The 17071-nt window shown below is 48.6% G+C and overlaps 5 protein-coding genes across 5 annotated transcripts; 3 read left to right on the plus strand and 2 right to left on the minus strand.

The window, feature by feature from the left end:
- Positions 1-4302: 4302 nt before the first annotated feature.
- On the minus strand, positions 4303-5661 carry VTN77DRAFT_771 (uncharacterized protein; the record flags this gene model as incomplete). Its single annotated transcript, XM_069424128.1, has 3 exons — positions 4303-4751; positions 4811-5332; positions 5388-5661. The coding sequence occupies 3 exons, from the start codon at positions 5659-5661 to the stop codon at positions 4303-4305; spliced, it is 1245 nt and encodes a 414-aa protein (XP_069280252.1).
- A 274-nt stretch (positions 5662-5935) lies between these two features.
- VTN77DRAFT_772 (uncharacterized protein) lies at positions 5936-7888 on the plus strand (the record flags this gene model as incomplete). Its single annotated transcript, XM_069424139.1, has 1 exon — positions 5936-7888. One exon carries the CDS (start codon positions 5936-5938, stop codon positions 7886-7888), a length of 1953 nt encoding a protein of 650 aa, XP_069280253.1.
- A 524-nt stretch (positions 7889-8412) lies between these two features.
- VTN77DRAFT_773 (uncharacterized protein) lies at positions 8413-9309 on the plus strand (the record flags this gene model as incomplete). Its single annotated transcript, XM_069424150.1, has 3 exons — positions 8413-8520; positions 8591-8837; positions 8912-9309. 3 exons carry the CDS (start codon positions 8413-8415, stop codon positions 9307-9309), a joined length of 753 nt encoding a protein of 250 aa, XP_069280254.1.
- Positions 9310-9982: 673 nt separating this feature from the next.
- On the plus strand, positions 9983-12275 carry VTN77DRAFT_774 (uncharacterized protein; the record flags this gene model as incomplete). Its single annotated transcript, XM_069424161.1, has 4 exons — positions 9983-10162; positions 10321-10496; positions 10568-10666; positions 10736-12275. The coding sequence occupies 4 exons, from the start codon at positions 9983-9985 to the stop codon at positions 12273-12275; spliced, it is 1995 nt and encodes a 664-aa protein (XP_069280255.1).
- Positions 12276-12555: 280 nt separating this feature from the next.
- VTN77DRAFT_775 (uncharacterized protein) lies at positions 12556-13702 on the minus strand (the record flags this gene model as incomplete). Its single annotated transcript, XM_069424172.1, has 3 exons — positions 12556-13326; positions 13386-13620; positions 13677-13702. 3 exons carry the CDS (start codon positions 13700-13702, stop codon positions 12556-12558), a joined length of 1032 nt encoding a protein of 343 aa, XP_069280256.1.
- Between the last annotated feature and the right edge of the window lie 3369 nt (positions 13703-17071).

The raw sequence follows: 17071 nt of genomic DNA on the forward strand, positions 1-17071 counted from the left end.
ACTCCAATATGAGCTAAATCAGGTTAATAACCCTGTAATGCTACATGCTGATATTAGAAATAGTATATTAAGGGGGTCTTTATAAAGTGCCTCTGTTACTTATAAAACAACTAGTTTACTAGTTTATAGTTGACTACTTTAAGATCCTGCAAATTCATAAGTGGTAAAAGGACTGGGTTCAAGAAGAGCATATGCAGATCTTGGTTCTTGATCACATAGGAGATTTACTCTCTATTAATATATTAGCCTAAATTAGGGAGTTTCATGAGTCATCTGCTCGATCAGGCACTGGTTGTGGCCTTATATAACACCAACGTGAGCATACTTCTTTATCTAAACCAAAAAAAGCAAAACTGAGACAGAATTCGGGAGTATGTATGGGCGGATACCTATTCTGCCGACAAGACTCAATGAATGTGAAAAAATTAGAATCGTTATCAGGCCCATTGATTGCTACTACTTACTTCTAAGAACTGCCTGCTACCACTGCTTATGCTAATTGTTATAATGGACTGAATAAAATCAACATATTTACGGCAAGCCATTGCGGCCATCGGGCCAAAACGATTTTTTTTCAGTGAAGACCCTTTACCACTTCGCCTACTTTTTTAAGATTTTAGATTAGTCATAATTATTTTTATGGCAAATTTTATAAATATTAGGGCTAAAATAGGGGTTTTTACCTTAAACTTTTTTTTTTTAAAAAAAAAAGGCTCCACAGGTATATTCTCTTTGGCTTCATAGGTAGTAATCCCCCAAATCGAATTTCCACTTGACCAGATCGGGAATCCTTCGGCTGCCGCTTTACTGCTGCCAGGCTGTCCCTCTGCTGCCGTCTACTGTCGTTTGCCCCGTGCTGTCTCGCTGCTTTCCTCTGCTGCCACTTGTTGGTTTTGATATCATTGACACATCAGCAGGCATGGATCATTAGGGACGAGCACATAAACTGTAGCAATGAAAGGGCCGTAATCTTGCTCCTATCCATGTATGAAATGCACTTCTTTCTCTTCTAAGGAAGCTGTTAATTCTTTAAGGACAAAACTTCCTGGTCTTCCCATTCCTCCAGAAAAGCTGTTTGATCTTTCTTTAAGTAATATACTTCCTCGCTGCGTTTGTTCTAGTTATAAACATCTTTAATAAGTCCTATAACTATAAAGTCAGGGTTGATCGAATAGCCTCCTATTGGGGTAAAAAAAGGGCAACAAGACTATTAAGAGACTCTATAAAGCTAATCTCTTGGGTGTAATTCGCAGATGATGCAGTATTTGCCTGCAAATCAGTAGTGTGATCTTTAAAACTATCAAGACTTCACCAAGGTCAACTATGAGCTCAAGGTACTTCTATCAGAAAGCAAGGATAACATGATAGAAGAGGCTCTCTATAGCCTACAAGCTTATAAACAGGAGCTTTATCAGATAAAGTGGCAGCTTACTGCTGCAGAGCTGAAGGCATTATAATAGAGACAAGCTTAGAAGCCAGGATATGTTCTAGAAGGCAATGAATCTATGTTTATGTACGTTGGCCGAATTTGCCAGCTGAATCACTGTGGGACCGATTGGCAACAAATCTTTTCCTTGATGTGCCTCTCCAAAGTAAGATTGGTGACAAAAGGGCGCCTGAAAAAGAAGATGAGAAAGTTTCGCCTTCTGCCATACGCGGCCCTAACTTGGCCTTTCCATATTCTCTCAAGTGGGCAGACCTCTCAGGACGTCAGCTTACTTCTCAAGAATTTATTCAACCCAGAATTCCGTCATTAAAAACTATGGATGGACCTTACTAGAATGCGCTCTATGATCGTTAATGGTATCTCTGAGAGAATATCCAGTTATTTCAAATTACTGCGTATCTTTGACCAGCGGACTCCTATGTCTGTTGCTGCTGCTTTTGATCTTTGTAAAGTCATAGAATGGCTCATCTCATAGAGATGCGATGTGAATTCCTCAGGCTGCAGTCGAGTTCAAGCTATAGCCCTCTATCACGCTGCTGTTAATGGATCAAGATAAGTAGTTCAAGCTTTGCTATAAAATGGAGTAAATGTGAATACTACTACTATAGGCTACAAATCAACAGTACTACACTTGGCAGCTAAGGGGGAATATTTGGAAGTTATGCAACTTCTGCTTGATCAAGGATTGGATTTAAATGCCCTTAATAAAAATCGCAGAATGGCACTACAGTGTGTAGTTCAGTCTAGAAATATTGATCTTATTAATCTCCTAATCTAGCGAAAGGCAGATATGAATGCGCAAGACGACAAAAATTAGATACTATTATACTCAGCTAGGAACCTAGAGAAGATTACTAGAACTAGAGGTAATCTAGCAATCCTCTAGCTTCAGCAACCCCGTAGAGTATCTGCCAGATTTGCTGATTAGTTGATTAATTGGTTGGTTAATCGATAGATAGTTCATCGAGTTATTCATCCAAGTCCGAAGATTGCTGAATCTCAATAGCACAAAAAGAAAACAGTACAGTACCAAGTTTGCAGCGCGCTATCATCATTTATGCTAGTTGATATCACTCATAAAAACTGTCTTTGCAAATCCATGAGGTGTAGTATTCCTTCTATATTCGTGTAACTCCCCTGAAGCACAATCATACTCAGACACCAAGTCCTCAATGATCTTGTGGACCGGAAGAGGAAAGTTGCGAATCAGACATCAGCTAGTACGAGGCCGATTAGGACACTACAGATGTAGGTTGGGCCTCAAGCATAGAGCAAGTCAAACTTTGGCATGGTCAACGAATGAGCTGGGGTCCTTAACCGCTGAGGCACTTGCATGTCTGATAGGGAGGGGATAAGTAATCAAGAAGGCAATGGTCAGTTAGGTCAAGAATTGCTGTTACGACAAATCCATAGTCCGACACAGAGAGAGCCATGCTGTACTTAAACCTAGACTAAAGTTAAGCCTCAGTCGGGGCAAACTCTAACAGTATGCGGCTTTCTGTTGCCAAGCATGAACTTTAGCTGCAGGTTGCTTGACAATTCCTTATCGTACAAATTATATTAAACATTTGCCGCTCTGCAGTTCTTATTTGATGAAGGAGGTCAAATCAGGAGTCATGCCGGCCGCGAGCCTACTTCATATCCTATATCGAATCCACGGTAAGGGTTGCCGATGACCCCTCGAACCTTAAGCGGCACAATCTCGATAAATTGTTCGCCAAAGAGCTTTTACAGATGTAGCAATGATACTGCTTTACTGCTGAGCTATAGCATAATGATGTATTAGAAACAGTGGAGTGAAGCGTTGAGAGGTGCTCAACATGTAGGATATGCTTATTAAGAGGAAAGGCATCGGGCCGTGTATATATATATATCTACATATGGTGTTTTCCTTTTATAAAGCATGTCTTCAAGTTGTAAGAAATGAAATGATAGTGTATGTCATCTGTTTCCCTTAAACATATGCCTACCAGCATAATCAGCCCAATCCATTAAATTCCTGTCATCTCTATTTCTACTCCCTAATGGCTGTTCAGATTCAGCCATACATGCATAATGGCTTCTATCAGTTATTTGGTGCACGACTATTAGAAGGTATCTGACTCTGATCATTACATATCATATGGGGCGGGTAAAGTGAGGGGTTTGAGCATTCCAAGGTTGTCCAGCAGCAGGTCATCTCAGGTTAGATCTGGGTCGGCAAAGGTGAGTGTTTTGACTATTCTTACCAGCAGGCTGCAGGCCAGGTCAAGCTAGATTTCTAACCATCCTCCTCACCAGCACCCCATGTTACATACCTAGATAGGACATATAAGGTCTCAGCCTATCAGCAGGCAAATCAACATCCTCCCCTCCCCAAAAAAAGGGATAAAAAATAAATAAAACAAAAAGTCTTCTGAGATGGGGTGTCCTCCCTCTGGGCAGAACACCCAAGTTGCCTTTTTTTTGTGCTAGGAAATATAATACGGGTTCTTGTGGGTGGTTTCAGCAGGTCAGGTCAGGCCAGCTGCACCAGCTCAACAAAGAGCTGGCCAAGACGAATGTAGATGATTGGGAGCACAGGCAGGGGGTAAATTACTGATTAAAAACAGGACTTTTTTTGTCTTTTCATCTTCTTTGTTCATTGCTTGATGTTGAGCAACTTGTCATCTATCTTATCGTAATTGTATCATATCCTCATCATCATACTGAGTTTTCTTCACCATCACTAATAACTAGCTTCTTCGTAGAATCTAATTCCCTGTAAATGAAGAAAAAAGAGAAAGAGACGCCAAAAACGCCATTCAGCCACAAAAATAATAGAATAGATCGTAAAAAACCTCATCCGTAGCATGATCGATGGTAGTTCTCTCGAATCACGACACGTGCATAGCTCCCGGAAAGGCGCCTTCTCGGAGCTCGCTTTCGAACCGCGATTGAAGAAGAGCCTTTCGGGAGGATGCCGTGCTCTGTCTTGTGGATTCCACGATGGCGGATTTCTTGCCCAATTCTCGCATTTGTTGCACGTTTTCCCCAAGGAGGCCCAGCAGGGACACCAGGGTGACATCGTTCTCCTGGGCAAGGGATTCCACGGCAAATGCTTCCTCGTCTTGCGGAGTCAAAAGGGACAGGCCAGAGATGAGGGATTGAATGTTGCGGAGGATGGGATATGAGAGGCCAGGGGTGCCGGGATCTTTCGATCCGGATTGACCGCTGCTGCCGTCGAGAAATGATGGGGGTAGGTTGGCCAAGTATGATTTGATCAAACGTATCCGGGATTCCAACGTTTTCACCGCATTGAGACGCGTGGTAAGATTGGCAATCACTGCAGAGGCGAAAACAGGTCAGTCATGAACGTTGGTCTTTGGAAAAGTTCCCACTTACGGTCTTCATCCTCTGGGGAGAGAGCAGAAGTAGCTTCTTTGGGTTTCTGCTCGCCATCAGCCTTTTCCGCGGCGCCTGCATGTCTCTTCTTTTTGCCCGCTTCCGACGGTGCTTCAGCCGCGGCAGCGGTCCCAGGAGCCTCAACCGCCATAGCATTGCCTCCGCCTCGAGCGACAAAGTCAACGCTGATCATCTCCGCCTCTCCCGTCTCCACAGAGTACGGCAATTCTCGGAACCGGATGTTTAACGACTGCTCCTCCCCATCGACCTGCATGACCTTGTCTGCGTCCCCCACGTTTTCACCCTCAAAGACACTCTCATAAATTGTCAGGGGAAGCTTGGCTCCATTCGTAGAGGGCGACTGAAGAAGGGCTGGGTGAAATGCTAGAAACACTGCGGATTCATTGAAGTCATGGAGGATCTGCCGGTGGATGGGAAGATGAGAAGCATCGGGGCCGGACGGCGCAGTAACAGTGAACCAGCCAACCAAATCGAGCGCTGGGGATTTATGTACATCCTTGACTGTTTTCAAGCTGTCAGTATTTCTCTCTGGGATTTAATCAGTAGTTTGACGTACATTGCTTCACTCTTTCCTCAAACCATGTGTGGTGGAGAAGGACCTCATCGTTAGGACCTGTGATTGTCTGGCATTCAAATGCATACTCTAAGGTTATTTCCCGGCCCTGCTGCTGGCCGAGCAGAGCGCCGACAATAGGTCCTTGTTGCTGCCTCGCTGTATGCCTCGTGATATGATCGGAGATGGTGAGGAGAACGAGGGGATGGAGTTGGACATGAAGACCGGAGTCCGACGGCTTAGAAGAGATCAGCGGATTCGAAGAGCTCTCTGCCATGTTGGCTATCGGAGGGGACGACGTCCTTGAGAAGAGTCCCAGTTCGTTTGACTAAGAGGCTACAATAACCGCGAACCGTAGTCACTCGTTGTCCAGCAATATTGCGGAGAAGGCCATCCCGCCCGCTGTGTTTGTCTCGTTTGCACCCCATTACGAGCTCCCCGCATTAGCTTCAAGAAGCTTGCTTTCCCAAGTCAGTCTACGCAGTTCAGCTCCTCTGTTTCTACAGCCGTACTGCTCAGATTCTTGGGCATTTCCCTTCTGATTGGCAGTCATGGCGGTTCCATCGCCATATTCTGCGGTGAAGAAAAATCTCGATAAAATCATCGCAGACCCCTCCACGCCTCTAGATGTCCCCGCCATCGACAAGCTGAAGCTTGAGATCACCGAAAACACAGATCGTACGGTGGCTGCGTCCCTCATCACGCAAATATCACAGATTCTCCCAATTCTGCGCGAGGATCCAACCCCTTTGACGACACTGGGAATCAAATCGACAGCGTTTCTCACATTCTCTGATATCCAGGCCATTGATCCTCCGGTTAACTTGGTTGCTGGAATCAAGGCGCCTTCGCCACCTATCAACCTGTTAGCGCTGTCTCTCTTGGGAAAGGCAAGCGGATCTCCTGGAGATGCGGCGGTCGTTGCTGGGAACTCAGATCTGGTGGTCTCTCTTGTAGAGCTGTGGCTATCGACATCTACGACAGAGGTTGCTCAGGCTGCATTCGACGTTCTTTGGTCGCTGCTGGAGGTGGACCATACGGGCTCACTGAAAACTGAGAGCGATGGAAATGGCACTCAAGAGACAGCACGGGGGCAGGGCCTGATGTGGAGGAGAATCTTCACTGACAAGGATGTCTACGGCTACTTATTTTCGACATGCAGCCTTGTTGATGCTGGGGTGCCCGGTCAGCTCTCGAAACGTGAAAAGACAGTGGCCCAAGGACGATTGATGGACTTTGTTGTAAAAGCAGGTGCTCTTCGTTGGGACGCAATAACAAGCTCGCACATTCCGGAAATCGAGTCCAAGTATCAGAGCAGCAACCTGTTGCACTTTGTCGCTTGTCGAATGGTTGACACTGGCGATGTCTTGATGCACATGACTCAGCTGAATTTCTTTCGCGAGCTGTTACAGATTGATGCGCCTGGCCTGGGAATTCCCAATCGCTCCCACTCATCATCGCCATTTTCCTCACGGGCTCTGGATTTCCTCATGGAACAGAACCTACACCAGATGATACTGGACTACTATCTCGATGCATCGAAACTCGATTCCGTTGACGCCATGTTTTTGTCCAATCCAATCATGGCTTACGTTTCACAATACGCGCAACTGTACCCTAACCATCTGTTACAGAGTCCACGCGAGTTGCTGGAACGGCTTCTGACCAGGATTTACCGAGCATTGTCAATCCCGTCGGTTCAGTGGGCGCATGGAACGGTGCCGACAGGTGACCTGACTGTGCTGTCCTCTCTCCCTCGTGTTCTGCTTGTCGATGCCAGCAGACGGGCTCTGAGCCCCCTTCAGGCTGTCCCCAGCAATCCTGCGAACAAGGACTGTCTGAACGCATTGGCGCGAATTTTCCATGGACCACCGAAATCAGAGAACAGTTCTTCTTTGAACGTCGTTAGCGGAGCCCCGACAGATGCGCAGAAGGAAGCTGTCGCGGCACGGATACTCTACTTCATATATTTGAATGATCATGCAAACTTCTGGCAACATATTGTCACGGCTGCTGATATTGTGGCAATGCAGGACGTGGCGCTGTCAGCGATTGCGTTGATTAAAGCTGTCATCACGGCCAACTGGAAAACCCTGTCAACGGAAGAGGCTCAGAACGTACCAGCAGACGCCCCCTTCAAGCTCCCGTCTGAAGACGAACTGAATCGGCTGTCGTCTTCCACATCGGGAGTTCTCCCTACTTCAGGGTCCTGGGCTGTACTTGCACCCCCAGCGTTGACAACCGTCCTTCCGTATCTTTTCAAACCGCCGCAGTCATACGCCAACTTCGTCGGAGGTGGCGCGGGGGATACGGAGAGTGCGATCTGGCGGATTGCTAGCGCAAAGTATGATGTACTGGTCGCCTTACGTGATGCACTGAGGGGGGCAGCTGTTCAAGTAGAAGGCTTTGCAGACATTGTACGGACTCTGGAGCAGCGTGTCAGGGAAGGCCCGTTTCCTCCAGCGGCTCAAGCTGGAAGCCGAGTGGATGTACTCGGAATGTAGGTCCGTGTCGGTATGAGCTTATAGAAATACTGCTATAGATGGGGTATAATAACGGGTTGCAACCTCTTATCTTAAGCAGGATGTAGCTTTCTCGAAATCCACCATTCACGTACAATGTACAGATAACTAGGTACTGTAATGTGTAGAATGACACTATGTTGATGATTTTGCCCATCTCTCGTAAATGGATGTTGAATGACATCTACATTGTGCTTCTGAAGCTACCATTGCTTGGTTTCTAGGGTATGCCCTAATTACCTTTTTAGGCGGAGGCGGTGAATGTGGCAGTTGCGGCATACGAACATCATAACTTTTTTTACTATTGTCTTCCCTTCCAGAGACAAGATGATGTCTCAATAAAAATTCAATAATAATTTTCCAGACTCCTCTCTCTTTCCTCCTTCCTCAGAGTTGGAGCTCTGAACAACTCCTCCCTTGCCACTTACACTTTCTGTCGCTTCCCGGTTCTCCCGTCTGTTGATCTCACTAGCTCCGTCACTCCGTGTCCCCTCGACCAATCGAGCATGTCACGATTCGGTGGGAAGAATGGCAAGAAGCCCCCTGGCGCAGAGTTCGCCTGGACAGCTGAACCCGGCGGGGAACCAGACAACGCTCCTACGCCTCTCTTTCCCGTACGTTTGAGACAGGACCGGGCTGTCTACGATGTCGACTGTCGCCGCAATAATGCTAACTCTCGATCAGAAATACGATGTCCCCAAGGCGGCAAGGCTGCAGCCCCGTGAACAAGCCGAGGTCGACCGCTATCGCGCGCTGAGAGAGAAGTTCCACGACGGTCCCTACTATACCGTTCTCGATGCGGCCAGGACTTCGGCGAAGAAAGGCAGTGCCGCACGAGCGCTATTCGATGCCTTCCATGGGATGCCCTCTTACTCGCAAAAATACCAGAAAAAGAAGAGAGCGCTGCCGAAGATCCAGGGACGGCCGTATGGTGAGTGCGGCGGGCCCAATTGTCGTTCTTCAAACGGTTTCAGCTTCTAACATGGTTTCTACAATCAATTACAGCCCTGAATTTTTTCCCCCGCGAGCTGTGGCGCACCATTCAACCCAACTACAAACCCGATAGCTCCGTCTTCGGCATCGAAGCGATGAGAAAACGCTCATTCAAGCGCGGATTCGAGGACGACGAGGAGGAGGAAGACGAGGAAGAGATCGCCAAGCGTCGGAAGCTTGACGACGGCGAGGACGAGGACGAGGACGAGGGGAAGAGAACCGACGAGGAAGGAGATTTGGAAGAAGAGGATGAGAAAGAGGAAGAGCTTGAAGATGACGATTTCTCCGAAGACGACGACGAGATGGGCGGCGATTACAATGCGGAGCAGTACTTTGATGCTGGTGAGGATGAGGGCGATATAGATGGATTTGCGGATGGTGGTGGAGGTGGTGATGAAGATATCTATTAGCGATGCTGGATCTGTCAAACAAGATACCCCTTTGTCTCGTTTCAATTTAAGCGTTTCCTTGATCTGCATGGTAGTAACAAAATGCGTGAGAAATTGCAATTGCCGTGACCTGATTCTGGAATGAGACGCTCATCAGCTATCTACTCGGACTCTGCTTTGCAGTGGGATCGTAGTAAGTTGTATATAAATATAAATCGCACCAATGAGGATCATTTCGAGTCGGAAAGCTGAGGCTTGTTGTATTCTTAAAAATGACAGGCCTTAAAAGTCCAGTAGAATAAGAAGCCTGACTTTGACTGTATATTTTTAATTCGGGCGAATGACACCCCACACCATGTCAATGACATTGGCGGGGTTCTTCTGCTGTTATCAAAAATAAAATCTCAGCGCTTATCAGATCGTCAATCTCCAAAATTAACCTATTATCATTGAAAATAATCACTTATTTTAATATCAATAATCCTTCTTAAGGCACTGCTAAATAATTAGTTGAATTGGGAAAAAAGAAGGTTCCACCAAGTAACGTGACGTCACGCCGATTCCCGCAAATGAGATTTATTAATTAGGTACCAACTTTGGTTCCTCCGTATAGTAATACATCCCCGACACCGGCGACGCTTCTCTCTCACTCTCGTCGTATTCACCGCGACCCCAGTTCTCCCCACGCAGCAGGATGAGTAGTGCCGAGGGGAATGAACATGAAAATGAACAGCTGCAGCAGCGCTCGAGGACGGCTCTCATTCTCTATGGCTCCGAAACGGGAAACGCCCAGGAGGTGGCGGAGGAATTGGGGAGGGTTGCGGAGCGGTTGCATTTTGTGACGCATGTAGCTGAGCTTGATGCTGTTAAAGCCGTACGTATGAGAAAGAATAAAAAAACATAGCCCTTTCTTCTTCTTTCTTTCTTTCTTTCTTTCTTTCTTTCTTTCTTTCTTCCTTTCTCTTCCTTTCAATGGCAATAGGGATAATGCAAAGCTGATATCCATCCTGAATTTTCTTTTTTCTTTTTTAGGAATCACTCTCATTCCATCTCTTGACGATATTCGTCGTCTCGACCACCGGACAAGGCGATTTTCCTGCCAATGCGCGCGCGTTCTGGAAGACGCTGCTTCTGAAGAGGCTGCCGCCGACTTTTTTGAATGGAGTCAATTTTACCCTGTTTGGGCTGGGGGATAGTTCCTATCCGAAGTATGCCTCATTTTTCCTTTCCTTCCCTTTCCTTTCTTTCTGCAATTATATGCACCTACTGACGGAAATAGATTCAATTGGGCTGCGAAGAAACTCCGCAAGAGGCTGTTTCAGCTTGGTGCGAATGAGATATATCCTTGTGCTGAGGCTGATCAACGGCATCCTGAGGGGTACGTTTTCTCCTCTTCTTCTCGGCGACTTCTGCAACGTTGGCCCAAATGAAACTAATCAGTTCGCAGACTCGAGGGCACTTTTATTCCGTGGGCTTTAGATCTGCGAAAATATTTATTGGACAGATATCCGCTGCCTCCAAGCCAGCTTCCAATACCAGACGACGTCCAGCTTCCGCCGAAATGGATCTTGCAAGAGCAGGACAGCAGCGCTGCTGCGTCTGCTGCGCCACAACTAGATCAGAAAGAGGGACACTGTCCCGGAAAACACGATCTATATCGCATTGACCATGACACGCGGCCTATCCCTGATACGATGACCGCCACGCTGACGCAGAACAAGCGCGTCACACCGCAGAACCACTGGCAGGATGTTCGTCATATCTGCTTGACAACTCCTGATCCCGTCTCTTATGCTCCCGGGGACATGATAATGATTACACCGAAGAATTTTGCCGCTGATGTGGACATGCTAATCGACTTGATGGGCTGGGCGGACGTCGCAGACAAGCCCGTCGTGTTTGCCCCAGGAGTTGGTCTACGGGGTAAAACGGAGGATCTTCCTCCTCCGCCCATCCCATATTTAGTTCCTTCTTCTTCGTCTTCTTCTTCGCATCCTCCCTATTTGACTCTTCGCATTCTTCTCACGGAATATCTGGACATTCGAGCGATACCCCGGCGGTCCTTTTTTGCAAGCATAGCTCATTACACGGACAACATCATGCATAAAGAACGGTTATTAGAGTTCACGAACCCGGAGTACGTCGATGAATTCTGGGACTACACGACACGACCGCGACGGAGCATTCTGGAAGTGCTCCAGGAGTTTGATAGCGTCAAGATCCCCTGGCAGCATGCGCCATCCGTCTTCCCTGTCCTGCGCGGGCGACAGTTCAGCATCGCCAGTGGCGGCGAACTCAAACGCGCGCCGGATGGCGGCGGCGGGACCAAGTTCGAGCTGCTCATCGCTATCGTCAGGTATCAGACCATCATCAAGAAGATCCGCGAGGGCGTCTGCACGCGCTACCTGTCCGTGCTCCGGCCCGGCAGCACCCTCAAAATCCAGCTCCAGAGAGGCGGGCTCAAGCCGACGCTGCAGCAGCTGGTTGGGCCCGCTGTGCTGATCGGTCCAGGCACGGGGCTCGCTCCGCTGCGCGCCATGATCTGGGAGAAAGCCGCCCTCGTCAAGGCCTACCGTGAGAAGCACCCGGACGGTCCTCCGCCGCCCATCGGCTCTACGGTCTTGGTGTTTGGGGCGCGCAACCGCGCGGCGGACTACTTTTTCGAAGAAGAGTGGAAGCAGCTCATGGAGTCCGGGTCTATCGACCTGCACGTCCTGACTGCGTTTTCCCGCGACCAGCGCCAGAAGATCTACGTCCAGGACCGGATTCGCGAGAATGCATCGCTTTTCTTCCGTCTGCTTCATGATCAGGCCGGGTTGGTCTTTATCTGTGGTTCGTCGGGTAGAATGCCGCAGGCGGTCCGGGAGGCGTTGATCGAGTGCTTCCAGCAGCAGGACAGCTCAGGCCCACATTATACCCGGGAGCAGGCGGAGCAGTATCTGATTGAGATGGAAAAAGATGGTCGCTATAAGCAGGAGACTTGGTGATGAGTTGGTTAGAAAGGGAAGAAGACGAATAAAGATAGGATTAGATTTCTAATCGTCGATAAAAATAGTGGTATGGTATAGAATCAAGTAAATCAAACAAATTGTCTATATGATATCCCTGTATATAACCCCGTCTACCATATAACCCTGTCTATCGTGAAAAGAAAGAAAGAAATGATACTCCCGGTAGACCCGTATAATAAATATCAGTACCAAAGCATTTTTGTTCGTTTCCAAACAGAGGTAGATAATTTGATGTGTTAATATCCAGTTTTCATCATCACAATAGAGTCATCATCTCCGTCGTCAGGAATAGCAGCATCGTGAAGACGGTCGTTAGCAATGAGCCATGTGATGCCGCGAATATCATCGACGAGGCGCTCGACTTCGCTTTCAACTCGTGGCCACAGAGGACCGAGCCATTGAGGCTGTTGGTCGGGTAATATACCCGGGGCCCACCATCGTCCGCGAGGTTCACATTGAGATTGCCTGCCCCGTCCGTCAGGACGGACCGGCAGGAGAGGATCTCGGTCACGTTCTGGTGCGGGTGGAAGCCCGTCCCGGCGGCGGGGAGCGTGAACGAGGTCTCTGGATCGTTGCTGCTCGGCCGGGAACCCAGGTTCGACAGCACGGTGATGACTTGGTTTCCTGGATACCCCTTCCGGAAGGCGACGGTGTGGGAGGTGTTGTGGATCGGGTAGGACACGTAGGTGAGATAGTCGTGTTGTTGGGGAGAAGAGGAGGATTCGGTGAATCGAGTGCCGTTGCCGGCGGCGTGCGCGCGAAGTCGATTCAGAGACTGGACGAGAGAGGGAAGGGAAGTGGTGTCATTCGCGTAGCCGGTCAGCCAGAGCGCTCCCCGGTTGAGGGGGTTATATGGCCCTTGCAGGTGTAGCTCTTGGCCATAGTAGACTGTGGAAGAACCCTGGTTAATAGAATGTGCAAGAACTATGCCTCCATATATCAGAAAAAGGGAGAGAAAGGAGGAGAACCACGTACGGATAGGTATCCCGTCTCCAAGAAGATTGTAAGTGATAATATTTCGGGCCAGCTAGAGGCAGACATGGTTAGAATTGAACTGCTTGAAGGACGGGGAAGAGGAATACGAACAGATAAGTCCTGGGTCTGAGAAGCGAATCGAGGCACATCTTGATTCTCAGTGAAGGTTCCCAGCGTGAAAATATCCTGTGCGCATCTGGAATTAGCAACTGATCTACGCATGAAGTTCATATATGGACTACGGATATGACATACCCTGCACTTGACCTTCACCTCTTCTAGTCCCTCGAGCAGGTAAGACATGTCCGCATTCGTGTTGTTGAATGTACCGGTAAGGCGATAGTACCTGAGCCGGGGATCAGCACTTTTGAACTTATGTTAGGTAGCACGGTGAAGACGAACATAGGGTAGTTCAAAACCCCATCCATACTCCACTGGAGAGGGCAAATGGATGATGCATTGTTTGTATTTCCTTCGCCGATACAGTACACCCCCGAGGCTTTATTGAACCCCGGCCAAAAATTTCGATTGACATTGAAGACGCTGTCGAGACGCAGGCCATCGACTGAACGAGACGAGCCCGTTAGAATTGGTCCTAGGTTACGGTTCAAAGTACAGGGAGATACTGACCCGAATAATTAGAGACCAGCTCGCCTATCCAGGAGTAGAATGTCGACGAGACATCGCTGTCTTCAGTTCTGAGGTCCGGAAGCGTCACAATCTCATCTCCAAGCCAGCACTAGCAACAGTCAATGGATATCAGTGGGCAATTCCTCTGGGCAACAATCGATTTACCCTTCATGTCATCGGTCTTTGCCCTATGCACTTACATCCACAACGCACGTCTCATTCAGCGGGTCGTCTGAGAGAAGCCGGAAAGGGTGGAAATAATCCTGCTTATTGAACGGATGGAACTGGCTGTAATCGATCGTAGTATAATTTCCAGCCCACGCGAAGTGATTGGTCACCACATCGAGCATCAGATACTGTGCTTGTCAGCATAGGACACGTATTAGAGAGGAATACGGGCAGAGATCGAAGGCAATAGATCAGATACGATCAATGGCGCTGATGGTGGACACTTACCATTCCGCGTTCATGGAGCGCATCAGAGAGGGCCTTGAGATCGCCAGGCGTACCGAATCGGGGATTGATCCGGTAAATATCTTGCTGCCAGTATCCATGGTATGCTGCGACAAAGATTTCGATGCATTAGGAATCTGCGTGGCATACGGAGAATGGAGGCGAGAGAGGAAGAGAGAGAGACTTACAGGACAGGTCTTTGGTGACTTGGGGGACTTGATATGTCACGGGCGATATCCATATCTGTATTTGTTAGTGTCACGGGGAGGAAATGTCACGGGGTAGGGCCGTGGCTATTCTGCAGCCACTCCGTCGTGGCCCCCTCGTGAACGAGGAGTGGCTTGCTTGTCATTAAGACGGAAAGGAACAGATCCATTGCCAAGACAAGAGAATGACGATAGGAAGAGCACTTACCGCTGAAAATCCCAGATCCTGAATATAATCCAGCTTGTTGATAATGCCTCGAAAGTCGCCACCGCAGTACAGACCTGCTGCCGCATCGCACGGCGCAACAGTTGAATTATCTGACCGGGCGAAGCGGTCAGTCACGATTTGATAGATGGATCGCGACCTCCATTCTTCACTTGTCGCGGCCTGCGTGAGACGAGGCAGCGCGCAGGATGCGAAGAAGACTGTCAGAATTATTGTCTTCCAAGGGGGTGCCATGGAGGCCATTGTCCGCCTGTCAGGGCTTCTTGAACTTCACGGATTGAAGAACTAGTTCAGAGAACAATTTACAGAAGTCTGAAACAGGAATTACTCAGATTCTTCAATCGCAGTGTCCATTATCATCGCGAATTCACTGCCGCTCTTGTGCATACGATCATCCTTGCCGGTGAGGAGTCCCAGTTTAGGCTAATGTGAGATATTAATGTGAGATATCCTCTATCAGATCTGGAAAATTCTGTCACTCATCGATTTTCCATGTCGAATTCTACCGCTCTTTCCATCGGGATCTCCTGGACCAGCAAACAATGGATATGGGTGATTGACAAACGCTATGTGGTATTATAATAATACATGGCAACAATGGACCGACAAGATAAGCTGAGGCTGCTGAGCTGATCAGTTCGGGATCCAGATCAAGGTTGCCCTGTGCGCGGATCCTAATCTAGTACTTCTGGTATCGAGAAGCGAGCCGGCCCACCAATGCAAAGTGTTCAGACGTAAGATCGAGTCCACTCTGCTGCACGCATGTTTCACTAGAACATTGCCCCCAACTGCGAAGGGAATTACACGCGAGGCGCTATCATCGTAAAAATAAGTAGTACCTGTAGTTTGCATAATGCCTGGTTATATCAAGGTCATATCCCGAATGAGCGATCGAGGAGACACCACATGCTCCCAGCACAGGAAGGTGTAAAGTTTCCTGCAACAAATATCTGCATGGTACGAGCGGCGAGCCAGAATGGATTGGGGTGCAATGAAAGCGCCAAACATCATATCGCAGACCCACTTGCGTGCAGTTTAGTCATGGAGTTTTCTCTCCTTTTCTTCGGGTTAAAACCTTTTCAGCGGAATGGAGGTCCGGCCAAAGATACTGATCAATCTGCCCCACGCACATACAGCTCTGCAGTATGGAAAGCAGGACGCAGCGAGGAAGTGAGATGAAAGCTAGTGCTTTGAAGAGCTCGAGAGCTTCAGAGAACGGGTTCAGGGGGAAAAAAAAAAGGATTGAATAATTGGCATACGCTGTGCGACAGTCCCTGTTTAGTAATTGCAACACCGATGGTGTCTGGGGAGAGGCAATCACAAGTAATCATCTCCACCGTCATCGCACTCTCAGCTTGTAGAACGATTGAACCTTGCTCAGATCCTAGTCACCGCCTGCACATAATGCAGGCAATATTGCGGGCGGTATCAGAAGCTATTCGAATGCCGAGGCGCTAAGATGCAACGGAGGGATGCGATGACGCAGTGGCGCAGACTGATGGATCTGGTCCCCAGCTCGCTCAAGGGCCGAAGGATGACTGGACAAGGTAAACGACCTTTGACGAAATGGCTGTCGCAGGTGGTGAACTTCGGATAAAATCTTGTCGTTCCTGGGCCGATCGGCGGTGGGCTGTCTAAGCTTGGGCGGGTACCTGCGTACCTACGAGGCAGGTGCTCACTCGCCAGGGACCAGACAGAGATGGAGTTAAAAATGGCAACTGCAGTCCTGCCACCAACGGCCAATCAGAGGGAAGGTATTGTTTTTTCTTATCTCCACGCGCAGGGCTGGCTCGCCTATCGCTTCGGCCCGATTGACACGTCGAACTAGTGGGACTCGTTGCATCTCGAGAGCTCTCGAACCTAACCTCCTCCACTGAACCCAGTTGAGGAATGGCCAGCCTGCCGAAGCCTAGCCATGGCACTTGCTCCGGTCTGCAGCGGGTGACGGCCCAGGCCAAGCCAACTCAACTCTAACATCTTATCCATGCTCCCACACAGTTCACGAACCCCCGGGACCTCTCTGCTTACCCAGAGGCTCGCAGACTGAGAATGGCTCGCAGATACCAGTTACCGGTCTTCCGGATGTCGTTCCGAGCCTACCATGTTGATGCCGTTACTTTCTTTGCACCGCCGGAGTTCCCGCGTCCCAGAAAGGGACACCAAGAAACACCTCCAATGACCTGAAAATAATAATCCCTCAACCCCACATACTCCAGTTGACGCAGCAATGAATGAGCATTGCAAGCTTCGACGTTATAAGTTAGCTACGTGGGCACGGATGC

The sequence above is a fragment of the Rasamsonia byssochlamydoides genome (assembly GCF_041956645.1).
Source record: "Rasamsonia byssochlamydoides strain NRRL 3658 unplaced genomic scaffold VTN77scaffold_11, whole genome shotgun sequence".
Lineage (NCBI taxonomy): Eukaryota > Fungi > Ascomycota > Eurotiomycetes > Eurotiales > Trichocomaceae > Rasamsonia > Rasamsonia byssochlamydoides.